The sequence below is a fragment of the Macaca fascicularis genome, chromosome 4 (genome assembly GCF_037993035.2).
Source record: "Macaca fascicularis isolate 582-1 chromosome 4, T2T-MFA8v1.1".
NCBI lineage: Eukaryota > Metazoa > Chordata > Mammalia > Primates > Cercopithecidae > Macaca > Macaca fascicularis.
In genome coordinates, this window is record NC_088378.1 from 128,613,241 (window position 1) to 128,634,315 (window position 21,075).

General features: G+C 50.5%; 1 protein-coding gene across 4 annotated transcripts; it reads right to left on the reverse strand.

The window, feature by feature from the left end:
- Positions 1-1,330: 1,330 nt before the first annotated feature.
- Positions 1,331-11,850, reverse strand: PTCRA (pre T cell antigen receptor alpha). 4 transcript variants are annotated; one of them, XM_005552972.4, is made up of 5 exons: positions 11,720-11,850; positions 5,286-5,327; positions 4,116-4,319; positions 2,872-2,916; positions 1,337-1,875 (listed from the first exon to the last, which is right to left on the reverse strand). In XM_005552972.4, exons 1-5 carry the CDS (start codon positions 11,775-11,777, stop codon positions 1,454-1,456), a joined length of 771 nt encoding a protein of 256 aa, XP_005553029.3. In that variant the 5' UTR covers positions 11,778-11,850; the 3' UTR covers positions 1,337-1,453. The 4 variants fall into 4 exon arrangements, with proteins under 4 accessions (XP_065400099.1, XP_005553028.3, XP_045246846.2 ...); XM_065544027.1 differs by lacking the exon at positions 5,286-5,327 and having other exon boundaries at positions 1,331-1,790; positions 4,116-4,436; XM_005552971.4 differs by lacking the exon at positions 5,286-5,327 and having other exon boundaries at positions 1,331-1,875; positions 4,116-4,436.
- Between the last annotated feature and the right edge of the window lie 9,225 nt (positions 11,851-21,075).

Consider the following 21,075-nt stretch of genomic DNA (forward strand, 5'->3'; position numbering starts at 1 on the left):
GCCTGTAGTCCCAGCTACCCAAGAGGCTGAGGTGGGAGAATTGCTGGAATCTGGGAGGCAGAGATTGCAGTGAGTCGAGATTGCACCACTGCACTCCAGCCTGAGGAACAGAGTTAGACCCTGTCTCAAAAAATAAAATAAAATAAAATAATAAACTTGGATAGGCTCAGAGCTTGGCCATGGCCCTTAATTCACCTCAGCTCAGAAGCCCTCCTGGGTAATAAGATTAAGCCAGCCTGACAGTGGAGATTGAGAGGCCTGGGCTCAGCATCTGGCCGGATAGCTGGGAAGGGATAGTGGCCAGAGAAAGTCTGAGGTTTGGCCCCTGCCCACCCCCTCTCTCAGTCTTTGTGTCAGGGAAGGAACATGCCTTGTGGGGATGGTGGACAGATTCATCCCTAGAAGCTGTGGGACCCTCCCACCCCCAGCCACCACCACCCAAGAATCCCCAAAGCAAGTGGGAGAATCTCCTTTCAGTCTGGTGAGAGATGAGCAGTGGAGGAGGCAGTGAGAGTTTTTATGGAACAGTAGCTGAGAGAGCACAGAGGCTCAGGGAAGCTGAGGGTGTCCTTGAAACCATGTGTTGGGGTGCTGGGGCATAGTTCCCCATCCCCTCCCTGGGGGAAGGAAGACTAAGGTTGATCCAGCAGACTATCCTATGGGGCCCAAGGGACAGGTGGATTTACATGAGAGCACCCAGAGTCTCTTGGAGTGATTGATTACTAGCGGAGAACCCTTGGGAAAGGCTAGATTTGCAGCCAGCACTGGGCAAGCAGGGGACACACACGTTATGCTCTACTGTGGAAGCCTCATACTCGATCAATGTAAGAATCTTCTTTAGGAAACAACCAAACCAAAAAAGCCAAGCCTCTTTAGTACCTGGCTCAGGGTTGATGCTCAAAGAATATTTGTCAAATGAATAATGACTCTTAATTGATTAATAAACTGTAAGTTTGGAATTAATACCTCATACTCTTGGCATTGAAAACGATCCTGTTCCCCGGAAACCCTGGCCCTGTTCACCTCTGTCGAGTCTGTACAAGAGTTCACATCGACCCAGCATCCACCTTCCTGGGTTCCTGGGCTCTCTGCCCTGATCTCTCACAGAGGTTGGGCCAGGGTAAGGAAAAGAGGGGGCCTCCCCACTTGCTGTGGGGCGAGGAGACAGCCGTGGGACAGCTGCCTTCCCAACCACCAGCCCCACTCTGTAGTTCCCAAGTTCTGTCTCAGGAAGCCCTCTTCCTCAAGGGAACCTTCCTGGATTTCTCCTACTTCTAACTCTGCCAAATTCCCTCCTCCCAGGATAGACATGAATTCAAACATTTCTCATTTGCTATGTCATTTAAGTTCTTTTTTAATGTTCTCAGTCATCTGCTCCCTAAATACCCCCGTAACTGGGTGGATCACCATTCTGGGGGTGGAGGGGTGGCCTGGGGGAGGTAGAGCCGTGCCCTCAGGCAGCTCCAGCCTGCAGAGGAGGAGGCAGGTCACATGCAAAAAATGCTCCAAGACTCGAGGAAGGAATCCTGAGGTCAGATCTTGAGCACCAGGCCTGTGCTGGGCAGGTGGGGTATCTGCTGAGGTAAGACCCCTCCTCCCAGACTGGGCTCCCAGGCTTCTGACCCGGAGGGGTGTCACTCCAGCCATGGTCCCGAGGCTGGGGCCTGGGTGAACTGGTGGCCTCTCGTCCCCCAGTCTCCGTGGCCAGGTACAGTCGGTGGGAGCCGAGGGCTCGCAGGCGGGTGGCAGCTGCGGGGGAAGGCAGTGGGCCCTCGGGGTGGCGCAGGCGGCTGCAGGTCAGGAGCAGGTCAAACAGCAGCAGCTTGAAGAGCAGCAGCCGCAGCACCCCCAGCCACAGGACCCCGCCCGGCATCCCTGCGAGGAGGAAACGCTCAGGAGCCCGCAGGAGCCCGCAGCCCCCAACCCCAGGAGAGAACGTCCACGGAGGAGAGGGCCTTGTCCTCTGCCCTTGCCATTGCCCGTCCCCTTGACCCCCTCCTCCAGGGAAAGTCCATCCCGGTGTCTAGCCTCCGTTCTTACTGGTAATAATAAATACCTTCCTTGCCTTCATTTTATTTTATTCCCCAACAATCATGGGTAAGGGTGGGGGCCAGGCAGGACTTAGCATCTGACGCAGAGAGTAACTAGCTCAAAATTCTTTTTTTTTTTTTTTTGATATGGAGTCTCACTCTGTCACCCAGGCTGGAGTGCAGTGGCCCGATCTCAGCTCACTGCAACCTCCACCTCTTGGGTTCAAGTGATTCTCCTACCTCAGCCTCCCGAGTAGCTGGGACTACAGGCATGTGCTACCACGCTCGGCTAATTTTTGTATTTTTAGTAGAGACAGGGTTTCACCATGTTGGCCAGGCTGGTCTCGAGCTCCTGACCTCGTCATCCACCCACCTCGGCCTCCCAAAGTGCTGGGATTACAGGTGTGAGCCACTGCGCCCAGCTTCAAAATTCTCTATTTGGTCAGGAAGCAGAGTTGGACCACAGCCCAACTTCATGACTGTCCATCCAGTGCTCTTTCCATCACCCCAGACAGCCTCCCATTTACACAGCCTGTAATGCTGAGACCCCCTGCCTGGGCTGCCCAAGGAGGACTCCAAAGACCCCTCTATTAGCTGTCACCTGTGCTTCTCAACTAATGTCCAAGAATTAGGCTAAGGTCAAAGGATTCACCCCCATCTTATCCTAGGTAGACTGAGGCCCATGCTAGCCAGTGCCCCAACCTAGCATGACAGCCTCTACATGGGATACCTACTGACCTCCCGTGTAAGACCCATTAGGCCAGAGCTGAATGCCCCACCCCCCAGGCCCAAGGTCCTGGTCCCAGCCTTTTATTCCCCACCCCTTGCCCAGAGTACTCACCCCTGAGAGGCTCCCAGGGGCAGGTCCTGGCTGTAGAAGCCTCTCCTGTTGTCCAAGGAGAAGGGAGTGAGTCTTTGGGGATGGGCCATGCACTCTGGAGGCCATCCCCAGTGCTATGCCCAGGCCCTGGCACAGCATGGGTGTCAAGGCATTGGGGTAAATGGACAAGTGAGCCAGCAGCAGAAACCCTGAGCCCATTTGCTGCAAGTCCTCTGAGGGCCCAAACATCCCTCACTTTGCACTGTTCCCTGTTCTGTGCCCTGGGGAGGCTGGGGTGCCCAGCACTCTCAGATAAGGAACTGACCGTCTTCATGGCATTCTTTGAAAGTCAGGGCACTTAGTTAACAAACATTCCCATTTGGAAGACGACAAAACTGAGATAATCCCCAGAGAGGAAGTAAGTCATCTGGTCAGTGATAATAATTGCTGACTGTTTCAAAATACAATGGAGGGGGCCGGGCGCGGTGGCTCACGCCTGTAATCCCAGCACTTTGGGAGGCCGAGACGGGCGGATCACGAGGTCAGGAGATCGAGACCATCCTGGCTAACACGGTGAAACCCCGTCTCTACTAAAAAATACAAAAAACTAGCTGGGCGAGGTGGCGGGCGCCTATAGTCCCAGCTACTCGGGAGGCTGAGGCAGGAGAATGGCGTGAACCCGGGAGGCGGAGCTTGCAGTGAGCAGAGATCCGGCCACCGCACTCCAGCCTGGGTGACAGAGCGAGACTCCGTCTCAAAAAAAAAAAAAAAAAAAAAAAATACAACGGAGGGGGAAACAAAAATCACTGGCTTTAGACATGTTACTTAGCCTCCCCATGCCTGTAAAATTAAGGGAATTATATTATCTGTCTCATAAATGTGAAGTGTATAGGACACTGCCTAGAACAGAGTCAACGCTCAATAACTGGTAGTGATTTGTTAATTAGTTTGGTCCTTACAGGGTATCATGTACACAGGGTGATATATCTATGTGTGTATAATGAATCCTAGGTAGAAGGAGGCATTTTTATCTTTGGAAGCCGTGCTGCAGAGCCTGGATTTCAAACAGATATTGCAGTCGCAAATCCCAGAATTAATGGCCCTGAGGCCACTCTCCCCTGAGCCCAAGTGTCACCTCACGCGGAGGCTCTGCACTTGGACACCCTTCATGCCTTTGCAGCCTGGAGCCTGCCCTCCCTCCAACCATATCCTAGTGTGTGGAAGGGGACAGGGAGCATCCGCAAGGGCCCAGGCTCCATCCCCACCTGACAGCTGCAGGGGCTGTGTACTCCTGCTGTGGCCCTCAGCCCCAGGCCCAGTGTGGCAGACCAAAGGCTCCCAGGATGCCAGCTCCTCAGAGGGCAGGGAGAGATGGGCCAAGCTGGTCCAGGTGCCATCCGTTGCTGGGGAAGGGCCATAGGTGAAGGCATCCAGTGCACTACCGTTGCCGGCTGAGAACCAGATGGGGCTGTCAAAGCCAGGGGGTGCAACATCAAGGACCAGGCAGACCACCACCATCTGCTGTTTTCCATCCGCCAGTAGCGTGATTGGTGGGGCCAGAGAAGGAAAGGGTGTGCCACCCACACCTGCAAGAGAGCATGCACCTGTGGGTGCTAGACCAGCTTGTGGCTTCCCAGGCCAGCATTGTGTTGTAGACTAGAGTTCTACATTTCTGTCTTTCCATCCATCCATCCATCCATCCATCCGTCCATCCATCCATCCATCCATCCATCCATCCATCCATCCATCCACCATCCATCTACCTGTCCTAGCCACTCATCCATTCCTCCCTCCTTGCATTTTCCCATCAAGCCACCCTTCCTTCCCTCCATCTGCCCATCCTTTCATTCACTCACCTATTTATCTATCCTTTCTTCTATCAGCCATCTATCCTCCATGTATTCCTTCCTTCTTTTTTTTTTTTTTTTTTTTTGAGACAGAGTTTCGCTCTGTTGCCCAGGCTAGAGTGCAGTGGCATGATCTTGGCTCACTGCAAGCTCTGCATCCGGGGTTTATGCCATTCTCCTGCCTCAGTCTCCTGAGCAGCTGGGACTATAGGCGCCCGCCACTGCGCCTGCCTGGCTAATTTTTTGTTTTGTTTTGTTTTTAGTAGAGACGGGGTTTCACCGTGTTAACCAGGATGGTCTCGATCTCCTGACCTCGTGATCCACCTGCCTCAGCCTCCCAAAGTGCTGGGATTACAGGAGTGAGCCACTGCGCCCAGCCACCTCCATCTATTCTTTCTACCTTTCATCTATGTATCTGTCTATCCATTCAGCCACCTCTTCTTCCATCCACTTGTCTATGACATCCGAGCCCCATTCTGTGCCAGGAACTAGAGATATAACATTGGGTAAGTCATCATTCCTGCTCTCAAGGAACTCAGTTCCATGGGAAAGACAGTAAATGTGCAAACAAATACTTGTTTGTGGTGGCAGCTGTGGCAGCCTCTGGTGAGGAAGGGAAGGAAACAGGACCTGGAATGAGATTAGAAGGGGCCTCAAATATATCTGTAATTTTTTGTTTCTTTTTTTTAAAAGTCTGATTTAAACATGGCAAAATGTTAAACATTTGTTAATCTAGGTGGAGTGTGAGTGGGTGTTTTTTCTTTTATTCTCAGCCTTTTTCTGTAGCCTGTAGTTCTTTTGTTTGTTTGTTTGTTTTTTGAGACGGAGTCTCGCTCTGCCTCCCAGGCTCGAGTGCAGTGGCACAATCTCGGCTCACTGCAACCTCCACCTCCTGGGTTCAAGCTATTCTTCTGCCTCAGCCTCCCAAGGTCCCACGACACCACCCTGGCTAATTTTTATTTTTATGTTTTTAGTAGAGACTGGGTTTCTCCATGTTGGTCAGGCTGGTCTCGGACTCCTGACCTCAGGTGATCCGCCCGCCTCGACCTCCCAAAGTGCTAGGATTACAGGCATGAGGCACCACATCCAGCCTTTTTAAAAAATAATAATAATAATTAAAAAAAAGCTTTGTTGGCTAGGCACGGTGGCTCAAGCCTGTAATCCTAGCACTTTGGGAGGCCGAGGCGGGCAGATCACAAGGTCAGGAGATCGAGACAATCCTGGCCAACATGGTGAAACTCCATCTCTACTAAAAATACAAAATTAGCTGGGCGTGGTGGCGCATGCCTGTAATCTCAGCTACTCGGGAGGCTGAGGCAGGAGAATCGCTTGAACCAGGGAAGCGGAAGTTGTAGTGAGCCTAGATTGAGCCACTGAACTCCAGCCTAGCAACAGAGCAAGACTCTGTCTCAAAAAAAAAAAAAAAAAAAGCTTTGTTGGCTGGGTGCGGTGGCTCACACCTGTAATCCTAGCACTTTGGGAGGCTGAGGCAGGCCGATCACCTAAGGTTAGGAGTTCGAGACCAGCCTGGCCAACATGGTGGAACCCCATCTCTACCAAAAATACAAAAATTAGTCGGGTGTGGTGGTGTGCACCCGTAGTCCCAGCTATTTGGGAGGCTGAGGCAGGAGAGTTGCTTAAACCCAGGAGGCAGAAGTTGTAGTGAGCCGAGATCATCCCACTGCACTCCAGCCTGGGCAACAGCACAAGATCAGTCTCAAAAAAAAAAAAAAACAAAAAAGGGTGGGTGTGGTGGCTCACACTTGTAATCCCAGCACTTTGGGGGGCTGAGGTGGGTGGATCACCTGAGGTCAGGAGTTTGAGAACACCCTGGCCAACATGGTGAAACCCCATCTCTACTAAAAATACAAAAACATTAGCTGCGTGTGGTGGCACATGCCTGTAGTCCCAACTACTCTGGAGGCTGAGTCACAAGAATTGCGTGAACCCGGGCAAAGGTTGCAGTGAGCTGAGATCATGTCACTGCACTTCAGCCTGGGTGACAGAGTGAAAAAAAAAAAAAGCTTTGTTTAGGTATAGTCCACATACCAGACAATTGACCCATTTGAAGTATACGTGTATTGTTTCATAATCTTAAGAACTAAGTCATATGGGTACTACAAACATTTTCCCTATATTTTCCAAAATAATCCCTATTTCCCACAATCTTTTATTATTATTATTATTTTTTTTATTTTTATTTTTATTTTTTTTTTTTTGAGACGGAGTCTGGCTCTGTCGCCCAGGCTGGAGTGCAGTGGCTGGATCTCAGCTCACTGCAAGCTCTGCCTCCCGGGTTTGCACCATTCTCCTGCCTCAGCCTCCCGAGTAGCTGGGACTACAGGCGCCGCCACCTCGCCCGGCTAGTTTTTTTATTTTTTAGTAGAGACGGGGTTTCACCGTGTTAGCCAGGATGGCCTCGATCTCCTGACCTCGTGATCCGCCCGTCTCGGCCTCCCAAAGTGCTGGGATTACAGGCTTGAGCCACCGCGCCCGGCTATTTATTATTATTATTATTATTTGAGATGGAGTCGCACTGTCTTACCCAAGCTGGAGTGCAGTATCACAATCTCAGCTCACTGCAATCTCCACTTCTGGGGTTCAAGAAATTCTCCTGCTTCAGCCTCCCAAGTAACTTGGATTATGGGTGTGCACCACCAGGTCTGGCTGGTTTTTTTTGTGTTTTTTGTAGAGACAAGGTTTCACCATGTTAGCCAGGCTGGTCTCCAACTACTGACCTCAAATGATCCTCCCACCTCAGCCTCCCAAAGTGCTGGGATTACAGACATGAGCCACCGCGCCTGGCCCAGAATGTTATTTTTGAACATTGCGATTTTTTTTTCTTTTTTTTTTGAGACAGAGTCTCTCCCTGTCGCCTAGGTCAGAGTGCAATGGCATGATCATGGCTCACTGAGGCTTCGACCTCCCGGGTTCAGGTGATCCTCCCACCTCAGCCTTCCCAGTAGCAGGGACTACAGGCAGGTGCCACCATACCTGACTAATTTATTTTTTATTTTTTGTAGAAATAGGGTTTCACTATGTTGTCCTAGCTGGTCTTGAACTTCAGGGCACAAGAGATCCTCACGCCTGGGCCTCCCAAAGTGCTGGGATTATAGGCATGAGCCACCTTGCCCAGCCTGGAGTTTTTTGTGAATAGTCTATACCTATTTCTTAGGTATAGCCAGACTTAAGAAATGTCCCAGAGTGCAGGGAAGGAGGCCAGAGAATCTTGTGAGGATGTAGGGGTAAAGGGTACTCAGGAAAGATTTCTTAGAAGCCAAATAATTAGCCTAGGCCAGTCATGGTGGCTCACACCTTTATTCTCAGCACTTTGGGAGGCTGAGGCAGGCGGATCACAAGGTCAGGAGATCGAGACCATCCCGGCTAACATGGTGAAACCCTGTCTCTACTAAAATACAAAAAATTAGCCAGGTGTGGTGGCACGCGCCTGTAATCCCAGCTACTCAGGAGGCTGAGGCAGGAGAATTGCTTGAACCTGGGAGGCAGAGGTTGCAGGAGGCTGAGGCAGGAGAATTGCTTGAACCCGGGAGGCACAGGTTGCAGTGAGCCGAGATCATGCCACTGCACTCCAGCCTGGCGACAGAGCAAGACTCTGTCTCAAAAAATTAAAAAAAAAAAAAAAAATAGGCCAGCGGATCATGAGGTCAGGAGATCGAGACCATCCTGGCTAACATAGTGAAACCCCGTCTCTACTAAAAATACAAAAAATTAGCCGGGCGTGGTGGCAGGCGCCTGTAGTCCCAGCTACTTGGGAGACTGAGGCAGGAGAACAGCGTGAACCCGGGAGGCAGAGCTTGCAGTGAGCCAAGATCGTACCACTGCACTCCAGCCTGGGCAACAGTGCGAGACTCCGTCTCAAAAAAAAAAAAAAAAAAAATTATCCTACTAACACATAAATGGTAAGTTGTCCAGTCAGGATTTGAACTCAGATCTCTGTGACTCCAAATCCCATAAACCATCTCACCTTGCAGGGTGACTAAGATTTTGCCATGTGACACAGTGGATTGTCTAGGACATAGCTTCAGACAGAGCTAAGCGTGACTCCTGACTCATTCACTTAATTTTCTGAGTCTTATTATTATTATTATTATATTATTATTATTTTTTTTTGAGATGGAGTCTCACTCTGTTGCCTAGGCTGGAGTGCAGTGGCATGATCTCGGCTCACTGCAACCTCCCCTTCTGGGTTCAACCGATTCTCCTGTCTCAGCCTTCTGAGTAGCTGGGACTACAGGCACGTGCTACCATGCCCAGCTAATTTTTTGTATTTTTTTTTTTTTTTGAGACAGAGTTTCACTCTCGTTGCCCAGGCTGGAATGCAATGGCATGGCAAATGTGGCTCGCTGCAACCTCCAGCTCCCGGATACAAGTGATTCTCCTGCCTCAGCCTCCTGAGTAGCTGGGATTACAGGTGCCCCTCACCGTGCCCGGCTAATTTTTTGTATTTTTAGTAGAGATGGAGTTTCACCTTGTTGGCCAGGCTGGTCTTTAACTCCTGACCTTAGGCTATCCACTCGCCTCAGCCTCCCAAAGTGCTGGGATTACAGGCATGAGTCATTGAGCCCAGCCAATTTTTTGTATTTTTAGTGGAGAGGGTTTTCACTGTGTTAGCCAGGATGGTCTTGATCTCCTGACCTCGTGATCCACCCGCCTTGGCCTCCCAAAGTGCTGGGATTACAGGACTTGTAAAGGTCGGCCACCATGCCTGACCTTTTTTTGTATTTATTTTTTATTTTTATTTTTTGAGATGGAGCCCCACTCTGTCGCCCAGGCTGGAGTGCAGTGGCGGGATCTCAGCTCACTGAAACCTCCGCCCGCTGGGGTTCAAGTGATTCTCCTGGGTAGCTGGGATTACAGGTGCCTACCACCACGCCTGGCTATTTTTTGTATTTTTAGTAGAGATGGGGTTTCACCATCTTGGCCAGGCTGGTCTTGAACTCCTGACCTCGTGATCCACCTGCCTCAGTCTCCCAAAGTGCTAGGATTGCAGGCGTGAGCCACCGCACCCAGTCTTTTCTTTTGTTTGTTTGTTTGTTTCTTTCTTTCTCTTTCTTTCTTTCTTTCTTTCTTTCTTTCTTTCTTTCTTTCTTTCTTTCTTTCTTTCTTTCTTTTTTTTTTCTTTTTTTGAGTCTGATTCTGTTTCTATCACCTAGCCTGGAGTGCAGTGGCGGGATCTTGGCTCAGTGCAACCTCCTCCTCCCGGGTTCAAGCATTTCTCTTGCTTCAGCCTCCTGAGTAGCTGGATTACAGGCATCTGCCACCATGCCCGGCTAATTTTTGTATTTTTAGTAGAGATGGGGTTTCACCATGTTAGCCAGGCTTGTCTCAAACTCCTGACCTCAAGTGATCTGCCCGCCTTGGCCTCCCAAATTGCTGGGATTACAGGCGTAAGCCACTGTGCCCAGCCAATTTTCTGAGTCTTTTTGTTTGTTTTGTTTTGTTTTCATTATTTATTTATTTATTTATTTAGGTTGAAGGAAGAATATTTTTTCTGAGTCCCAGTGGTCTCATCAATATAATGGCGTTAGGTCGGGCTTAGTGGCTCATGCCTGTAATCCCAGCACTTTGGGAGGCTGAGTCAGGTGAATCACTTGAAGTCTGGAGTTCGGGACCAGCCTGGCCAACATGGTGAACCCCTGTCTCCACTAAAAATACAAAAATTAGCTGGGCATGGTGGCGGGTGACTGTAATCCCAGCTACTTGGGAAGTTGAGGCAGGAGAACCGCTGGAACCTGGGAGGCAGAGGATGCAGTGAGTTGAGATCGTGCCACTGCACTCCAGTATGGGCAACAGAGTGAACTCTTGTCTTTAAAAAAAAAAAAAAAAAAGCAAATAATAATAATAATATAATGGGCTGGGCACAGTGGCTCACGCCTGCAATCCTAGCACTTTGGGAGGCCGAGGTGGGCAGATCATGAGGTCAGGATTTCGAGACCAGCCTGGCCAACATAGTGAAACCCCGTCTCTACTAAAAATACAAAAAATTAGCTAGGTGTGGTGGTGGGCACCTGTAATCCCAGCTACTCGGGAGGCTGAGACAGGATAATCATTTGAACCTGGGAGGCAGAAGTTGCCGTGAGCCAAGATCGCACCATTGCACTCCAGCCTGGGCAACAGTGTGAGCCTCTGTCTCAAAAAAAAAAAAAAACCTCCAGAGCCTTTTCAGTTACATAGATAGAGATATTCCCCAAGTTGAGTTCGTCTTCCATTTCTTCCATGAAGCCTCCCAGGATTGTTCCTGCTTACCCTGGTTACTTCCTTCCCGAGCTCAGGCCTCCTGCCATGGGCGCCCTGTGTTCCACATAGGTGTGGTTTATCTCCCTAATGAAGGAGTGCCTGTGAGATACTTGGGGCCAGCTTTAGATCAAGGAGACCCTCCCGACTCAAAAATCATGGACCTTCCCCTACCACACACATGCATACATGCACATGCTTCTAGATGAAGCTGGAATTTTCCCCTCAAGACATGAGTCCTTTGGCTCCAGCCTTGATCCTGGGAGGGTGGGGGTAAATACCCTGGGAAGAGGCCTTGGGACCTACCCTGAGCCCATTGGTAAGGGCAAGCTGGGAGTGAACCTGAGACACCCTGAGTCCTATTGAACTAGGGCAGGTACCCTGAGGGCAAGAAGGACAGGACAGTACCTCATACTCTTACCCATATCCCATCATTGCATATCACATCACACACCCTGGCTACCCTAACCCCACCTTCTATGGATGCCCATCCAGTTTGTTCTCATTTCTCTATACCTCTAAGAGGTGCAGCCTCCCTACCAACACTGTGGGCTCCAGGGCAGGAGGACGTGGGAGCCCCAGAGCAAGGTGACTGGGAAGAAGAGTACAATGGGAAGAGTACAGTGGGTGAGACCCTCCCCAGAGGTCCCTAAATGGCTCTTGTCCTGCCTCCCTGCAGCCCATCAATACCCAGGGAGGTCCAGAGTGAGGGAATGGGCTTGGGCAGACTGAGGAGGAACAGAGAGGAATGCAAAGAGGGGGCTCACCTGTGGGTAGGGTTGGACACCCAAGGGCCAGGAGAAATAGCAGCCATATCCCGGCCATGGCCCACTCGGAAAGAGGCAGGACCCAGCTGCAGACCTGAGTTGTGGCTGGGGGAGGAGGCACCCACAAGACTGCCTTCTAGGCCACAGGCCCAGCTGCACCTCAGCTGCTCCACCACGAGCTGTTTCCCCTGGTGATGGGCCCCTCCTCCTGCCCTGGCCCCCCAAACCCAATCCTGTCTCATGGGCCAGGGAGCACAGGGTGCCTCTCCCACACCAGGAGATGGACACCTGCACTTCCTCTGAAGAGAGAGCACTTCAGTCTGCAAAGCCCTGCTTCAGGGCAGCTACCATCCATAGGACACAGAGTACCAGGTGGCTTGACAGGGTTGACATACAGCCCTTCACTTGATCCACTCAACCACTGTGAGATACATTTCACAGGTGAGGCAACTGAGGCTTACAGAGAGTGAGGGACCCTCCCAGGGCCACACAGCTGACAGGTACCAGAGCCAGGGCTTGAACTGTTTTTAGATGGTTGGCTTTATTATAGGCAAAAAGATGCCCAGGGCCGGGTACGGTGGCTCACGCCTGTAATCCCAGCACTTTGGGAGGCTGAGGCGGGTGGATCATGAGGTCAGGAGATCGAGACCATCCTGGCTAACATGGTGAAACCCCGTCTCTACTAAAAATACAAAAAAAATTAGCCAGGCGTGGTGGGGGGCACCTGTAGTCCCAGCTACTCGGGAGGTTGAGGCAGGAGAATGGCGTGAACCTGGGAGGCAGAGCTTGCAGTGAGCCGAGATCACACCACTGCACTCCAGCCTGGGCGACAGAGCGAGACTCCGTCTCAAAAAAAAAAAAAAAAGATGCCCAGTAAACTTTTTGCCATGTTGTTACAACCCTCCTTTTTATTTATTTATTTATTTATTTATTTATTTATTTATTTATTTATTTTTAGAGATGGGGTTCTTTCTTTGTTGCCCAGGCTAGAATGCAGCAGTACAATCATAGCTCACTGCAGTCTTGAACGCCTGGGCTCAAGTGATCCTCCTTCGTTAGCCTCCTGAGTAGCTAAGACCACAGGCATGCGCTACCACACCCAGCCAATTTATTTTTATTTTTATTTTTTGTAGAGATGGAGTCTTGCTTTGTTGCCTATGTTTGTTTCGTACTCCTGGGCTCAAGCGATTCTCCTGCTCTGGCCTCCCAAAGTGCTGGGATTATGGGTGTGAGCCACATGCCTGGCATTGATTATACCATTTTAACTTTTTTTTTTTTTTTTTTTAAGAGACAGGCTCTTGCTCTGTCACCCAGGCTGGAGTGCAGTGAGGCAGTCATAGCTCACTTACAGTGTTGAATTCCTGGGCTCAAGCAATCCTCCCACCTCAGTCTTTTGGATTTTTTTGGAGACAGTCTGGCTCTATCACCGAGGCCGGAGTACAGTGGCATGATCTCACCTCAGTGCAACCTCCGCCTCCCAGTACCAAGTAATCCTCTGGCTTCACCCTCCCAAGTAGCTGGGACCACTGGTACGTGCCACCACACCCAGCTAAATTTTTGTATTTTTTGTAGAGACTGGGTTTTGCCATATTGCCAGGCTGGTCTCGAACTCTGGAGCTCAAGTGATCCACCCTTCAAAGTTCTGGCATTACAGGCATCAGCCACTGTGCTCAGTCTGCTTTTTTGTTTTTTCTCAGACATTCTGTTACAGCAGCCATTCCTTTATTGTTAGACATTTGGGTTTCCAGTTTGGGGCAATGGCCATCTTTGTTCATAAAAGATTTTCCAAATTTACTTTTTTTTTTTTTTTTTTTGAGATGGAGTATCGCTCTGTCACCAGGCTGGAGTGCAGTGGTGCAATCTCGGCTCACCGCAACCTCTGCCTCCTGAGTTCAAGCAATTTTCCTGCCTCAGCCTCCTGAGTAGCTAGGACTACAGTCGTGCACTACCACCCCTAGCTGATTTTTGTATTTTTAGTAGAGATGGGCCAGGATGGTCTCGATCTCTTGACCTCTCGATCTGCTCGCCTTGGCCTCCTAAAGTACTGGGATTACAGGGGTGAATCACCGCGCCCGGCTACAGGATCTTGCTCTGTCACCCAGACTGGAGTGCTGTGGTACAATCATGGCTCAATGCAACCTCTACCTCCCTGGCTCAAGTGATCCTCCTGCCTCACCCCCAAATTAACCTCTCCAGTAGCTAAGACCACAGGCATGAACCACCACCTGGCTAATTTTTTGTATTTTTTATAGAGATGGGATTTTACCATGTTGCCCAGGCTGGTCTAGAACTCCTGAGCTCAAATGATCTGCCTGCCTTGACCTCCCAAAGTGCTGGGATCAGACTTGAGCCACCGCACCCAGCACCCCCAGTTTACATTTATTTCCTTAAAATTGTTGGCTAAAGGCCTCTGTAGTTTTGTTTGTGGTTTGTTGTTCAACTATTAAAAATTATTTTTTTCTGGCTGGGCATGGTGGCTCACACCTGTAATCCCAGCACTTTGGGAGGCTGAGGTGGGTGGATCATGAGGTCAGGAATTCGAGACCAGCCTGACCAACATGGAGAAACCCCGTCTCTACTAAAAAATACAAAAATTAGCCAGGCATGGTGGTGCGCACCTGTAATCCCAGCTACTCAGGAGGCTGAGGCAGGAGAATCACTTGAACCCGTGAGGCAGAGGTTGCAGTAAGCCGAGATGGTGCCATTGCACTACAGTCAGGGTGAAAGAGCGAGACTCTGGCTCAAAAAGAAAAAAAAAAAAGAGACAGGATTTTGCTATTTTGCCTGGACTGGGGTGCAGTGTCTATTCACAGATGTGATTATCAAACTCATGGCCTCACACTACAGAGTAGCTGGGACTACAGGGGCATGTTTCTGTACCTGGCCATCCTAACCATTTGTAAGTATACATTTCGGTGGACATTCATACTGCTGTGCAACCATCACCATCATCTATCTCTAGAATTCATCTTGCAGAAATGAAAGTCTGTACCCTAGCAACCACCATTCCCATTCTACTTTCTTTTTTTTTTTTTTTTTTTTTTTTGAGGCGGAGTCTCGCTCTGTCGCCCAGGCTGGAGTGCAGTGGCACGATCTCGGCTCACTGCAAGCTCCGCCTCCCGGGTTCCCGCCATTCTCCTGCCTCAGCCTCCCGAGTAGCTGGGACTACAGGTGCCGCCACCACGCCCGGCTAATTTTTTTGTATTTTTAGTGGAGACGGGGTTTCATTGTGTTAGCCAGGATGGTCTCGATCTCCTGACCTCGTGATCCGCCCGTCTCGGCCTCCCAAAGTGCTGGGATTACAGGCTTGAGCCACCGCGCCCGGCCTCTACTTTCTTTTTCTTTTCTTTTTTTTTTTTTTGAGACTGAGTCTTGCTCTGTCGCCCAGGCTGGAGTGCAATGGCGTGATCTCGGCTCACTGCAACCTCTACCTCCCAGGTTCAAGTGATTCTTGTGCCTCAGCCTCCTGAGTAGCTGGGATTACAGGCACCTGCCACCATGCCCGGCTAATTTTTGTATTTTTAGTAGAGACAGGGTTTCACCATGTTGGCTAGGCTGGTCTTGAACTCTGAACTCAAGTGATCCACCCACCTCGGCCTCCCGAAGTGCTGGGATTACAGGTGTGAGCCACTGTGCCCGGCCACCAACATTCTACTTTCTGGCATTCTGCTTTTTTTTTTTTTTTCACTTAATGTCTTTTTTTTTTTTTTTTTTTTTTTGAGACGGAGTCTGGCTCTGTCGCCCAGGCTGGAGTGCAGTGGCGCGATCTCGGCTCACTGCAAGCTCCGCCTCCCGGGTTCACGCCATTCTCCTGCCTCAGCCTCCCGAGTAGCTGGGACTACAGGCGCCCACAACCGCGCCCGGCTAATTTTTTGTATTTTTAGTAGAGACGGGGTTTCACCGTGGTCTCGATCTCCTGACCTTGTGATCCGCCCGCCTCGGCCTCCCAAAGTGCTGGGATTACAGGCGTGAGCCACCGCGCCCGGCCTCTACTTTCTATAAATGAATTTGACTACTTCATTCAAGTAGAATCATACAGTATTTGTTTTTTGTGACTGGTTCATTTCACTTCGCACATGTCCTCAAGTTTCATCCATGTTGAAGCACGTGTCAGAATTTTCTTCCTTTTTAAAGCTGAATATCTCATTGTATGTATGTAGCACATTCTGCTTATCCATTAATCTGTGGATGGACATTGGGCTGCTTCCACATTTTAGCTATCACGAACATGACTTAATGACAAATAAAGGGGTATTGACCTCAAAGGAAGAGGTTGAAGCACAAAATATAATTTAAAGAGTTTACTTGATGACGCCTGTAATCCCAGCATTTTGGGAGGCCAGGACTTCATAATGATATCCATTATGAATATGGATATCTCTTTGAGACTTTCTTTTCTTTTTTCTTTTTTTTGAGACGGAGTTTCGCTCTTGTTGCCCAGGCTAGAGTGCAACGGCGCAATCTTGGCTCATCACAACCTGGGCCTCACGCGTTCAAGAGATTCTCCTGCCTCAGCCTCCCAAGTAGCTGGGATTACAGTCACCGCCACCACGCCCAGCTAATTTTGTATTTTTAGTAGAGATGGGGTTTCTCCATGTTGGTCAGGCTGGTCTCAAACTCCCGACCGCAGGTGATCCGCCCGCCTCGGCCTCCCAAAGTGCTGGGATTACAGGCGTGAGGCACCGCGCCTGGCCTTGAAATTTCTTTAGTGCCAGCCGCACCCGATTTCCGTCTGGATAGCTATTTTAATAATCCTGTGGATGGCGCTCTCCTGACGGTCCTGAGGGAACACTCTGCAGTCAGGGTTGCGCTCCCGGCCCTTGCTTTCCCAGGGCTGCCTGGAGGCCGCAGGCCCCGCGCGTTCCCAGGCACAGCCCGCGCCCAGGTGCGCGCCGTCGCGGTGGGTTCCCCCCGGGAGGGGGAGGGAGCGGGACAGGTGTCCCTAACGACTTTCCCACCCTCCAGCCCGGGGAGGAGCTGGCCCGGGCTCCGTTACCACATTACAGATGGGGAAAGAGCTCTCCTCCCTGTTTCGGATTTCAGGATCTTCCCGAGAACCGGAAGGAGGAAGACCCCCTCCTCCCCGCCCCCGCGCCAGCCGCCTCCATCTGCAGTAGTTGACCCTTCCCCGTATCCGCACCAGCTCCCGCGGGACTCAGGCGTCCCTGGCCACCGCAGCCTGGAAGCATTCCTTGCCTGCCCCTCACATGGGTCTCCTCTTTCTGGGATCCCCGAGTCTCCCTCGGACCCCATAGTCTTGCTGGCCCTGAAGACGCCTTGCCCTGGGCGGACTGCCTTTTAACTGGACTTGGGTGAACCTACCATTTGCTGGCCAGGACTTGTTCCCAGATGTCTAATTTAATCCTCACAACCACCCCACCAGGTGTTATCGCCTAAGGAAACGGGCCCAGAAAAACTAAGTTGCAACGCCGAAGATACCCTAGCAGGCCAGTGGTGGAGCCGGCTGGAGCCGGCAGTTTAGCAGAGGGATGTGTTTACAGGACTGTCTCTTCCCAAGGCTGCCGGGACAGAGAAATGAAATAGGGGCTCCCACCTGCGTGCCTGGCGCATAGCAGGTGCTCGCTGTAAGTGATACCTCCCCTCCGTTTTTTCTTACGTGCGGGTGGAAAACCGAGGGCCCATGGAAAGCTGAGATGAGCCACATAGGATGTGAAAAATAAAATTAAGAAAAAGTAGGCCGGGCGCAGTGGCTCACGCCTGTAATCCCAGTACTTTGGAAGGCCGAGGCGGGCGGATCACCTGAGGTTAGGAATTCGAGACCAGCCTGGCCAACATGGAGAAACCCCGTCTCTACTAAAAATACAGAATTAGCCGAGTGCAGTGGCGCGCGCCGGTAGTCCCAGCTACTCGGGAGACTGAGGCAGGAGAATCGCTTGAACCCGGGAGGTGGAGGTTGCAGTGAGCCGAGATCACGCATTGCATTCCAGTCTGGGCAACAAGAGCGAAACTCTGCCTCCAAAAAAAAAAGGTCTCCTTCAGGAATACTGACAGGGGCACACCTATTTCATTTATCAAATGAAAACCTACAGTGTTATTTATAACAAAAAAATAAAAATCACCTAAATGTTCAATGATAAGGAAATAGCTAAATAAAATATGGTGGATTTGCATGATGAAATAGTATACAAGCCTAAAATGTTCATTCATTATTTCATTCAGAACCACTTACTAGTCTCTGACTTTTTTTTTTTTTTTTTTTTTTTTTTGAGACGAAGTCTTGGTCTGTTACCCAGGCTGGAGTGCAGTGGCACAATCTCAGCTCACTGCAACCTCCACCTCCCTGGTTCAAGCGATTCTCCTGCCTCAGCCTCCGGAGTAGCTGGGATTACAGGTGCCTACGACCACGCCCGGCTAGTTTTTGTATTTTTAGTAGAGATAGGGTTTCACCATGTTGGTCAGGCTGGTCTCGAACTCCTGACCACATGATCCGCCCATCTCGACCTCCCTAAATGCTGGGATTACAGGTGTGAGGCACCGCGCTCAGCCAATCTCTGCTTTATGCCAGGAATTGGGGCTGGGGATAATCGGACAAAAGGAGATGCTCTCAGCAGTCAAGAGGGAAGAGACAGGGAGGGGATCTGGAGTGTTAACAAATACTGTGACTAAGCACCACACACACACACACACAACCAAGCATAAGTGCAGAGGTAGAGGGAGGTCCTTGGGGAGGGGCTGTTTCTTGTAGAGCGGGTGGGAATCAGAACAAGTGCTTTAAAAGTTTATACTTGGGGGCCGGGCGTGGTGGCTAACATCTGTAATCCTAGCACTTTGGGAGGCGGGCGGATCACGAGGTCAGCAGATCGAGACCATCCTGGCTAAAACGGTGAAACCCCATTTCTACTAAAAATAGTGGGTGTGGTGGCTAGTGGGCGTGGTGGCACGTCCCTTCCCAACTACTCAGGAGCCTGAGGCAGGAGAATCTCTTGAACCCAGGAGGCGAAGGTTGCAGTGAGCTGAGATCGGGCCACTGCACTGCAGCCTAGGTGACAGAGCGAGACTCTGTCCCCCCACCAAAAAAAAAAGTTTATACTTGAGGTTTGACGCAGTGGCTAACGCCTGTAATCCCAGCACTTTGGACTTTGAGAGGTTAAGGTGGGAGGTTAAGGATTGGTTGAACTCAGGAGTTCAAGACCAGCTTGGGCAACATAGCAAGACCTCTCCACCATTCTATCCAGCCAGCTGCTTCTGGTCCACGGGGTACATGGTAAAGCCAGTAAATTCCTTGAGTGTGAGCTCATTTGTACATTTCCTTGGCTGTAACACGTATTGCCCTGGTTAGAGGCTATATTATGTTGAATGCCATGCTGATGAATATGGCATTCAGTAAGTCCATGAGTGGTGGTGCTGATGGAAGCACTGTAGGTGGAGAAAGCACATACATGAAATATGTGCCTATCCTCATGAAGATAAAATACAGCCCCTTCATGATGGGAGAACCCAGTCAAACCAATCTACAATGAAGTGAGAATAGTGCCCAATCAGGGCTCAGCAGTGGGCTGTGAGGAGGGTCGACACTCAGCACTGGCCACAGCCAGATCAGCCTCAGAGAGAAGACTCTGTTACTGAGCCCAGGCATAGCTTCCATCCCTGCCACCATGGCCACTTTATATCTTTGCACAAGCCCGGGGCGGGGGGTGGGGCGCAGCTGGGAAAGCAGCTGACCATCGTCCACTGGACTGTCATCTTGTCCACCTGGTGATCATTTCGTCCCTTTGCCTTATTGTGGGCTATTGTATCCACCTTGCCTTTGTTAAGTACGCAACTCCATTTGGCCTTTGTACCACCAAGATTATTCTCACTGAGATCGGGGAATCCAGTTCCACTGATCCATCCAGTCCACCCCACTAGCTCTCTAGTCAAGAGAGGACAGTCATCAGAGCAAGTCAAGGATGCTGGTGGCCCTCACCAATGCATTTCTTAATGCTTTCATAAAGGGAGTGTTTTCCATACCCCCCTAACATATGTGGTAGCAGGGGCTAAGAAGGTTGCTCATCACAGATCCAGTCCAGCATTCCCATCTCCGGGGGATTTCTGATTCCTTCTACAGTATGCCAGGGAAGTTCTGGCATTTCATATTTATTAACTGTAGGCTACTACTTAATCCAGACTTTAATTAGCCAATCTAGCTGACTATTAATTCTCCTCCCAGGTGTTCAGGCCAACACAGTAAATCCCAAATCCTGGATAAGCATCCACGGCAACGAGTTTGGCCAAACTAAGGCTTCCATCCCCCAACTTTGGTCTAGCTCCCTCAGCACGCACTCCCACACATGCTCCTGCAGCTTCTGCCAAGACAAACTGGCTAGGCCTGTAACCTTGTGCTTCTCCATGGGCTGTGCTGGGACCTAACTCGTGAAGGGCCTGGGGCCAAAGAGGGATGGGGGCAGGGAGGGTTCTGAGGCTGATGTTTTGGGAAGAGGGAGCAGTATTAGAGGGCCTTATCTCCACAGACATGAGAATTTCAAGGGAATTTGGGGGTTCAAAGTTCTCAGTCTTGTTCATGTTTGCCTAAATGTCTCCATCTCATCTCAGGCTCCCAGCCCGTTCCCAGCAATGCCCTTATCTTAGCATAAGAGACCTGGAGGGCTGAGCATTTACTTAGCACTGAATCTTGGTAACCTTTACAATGACATCCTGGTCCTGTCCTTAGTCACATGTGCCTGTGCCTGGAGATGAGGGACTCCTTCAAGTTGCCATCAAGGGATTCTGGGTTTTTGTTTGTTTGTTTGTTTTCTGAGAGAGAGTCTAGCTCTGTCACCCAGGCTGGAGTGCAGTGGTGCCATCTCAGCTCACCTCAACCTCTGCCTCCTGGGTTCAAGTGATTCTCCTGCCTTAGCCTCCTGAGTAGCTAGGAATAGAGGTGCTCGCCACCACACCCGGCTAATTTTGTATTTTTAATACAGACAGAGTTTCACCATGTTGGCCAGGTTGGTCTCGAACTCCTGACCTCAGATGATCCACCTGCCTCAGCCTCCCAAAGTGCTGGGATTACAGGCATGAACCACCACGCCACCTAATTTCTGTATTTTTAGTAGAGATGGGGTTTTACCATGTTGGCCAGTCTGGTCTCAAACTCCTGACTTCATGTTATCCACCTGCCTCAGCCTCCCAGAGTGCTAGGATTACAGGCATGAGCCACCACACTTGGCTGTGTCTGTCTGTCTATCTACCATCTCTCTCTTTCTCTCTCTCTCTCTCTCTCTCTCTCTCTCTCTCTCTCTCTCTCTATCATCTATCTAACTATATCTGTTGAGACAGGGTCTCACTCCCATTGCCCAGATTGGAGTGCAGTGGCACGATCCCGGCACACTGCAGCCTTGACCTTCCAGGCTAAA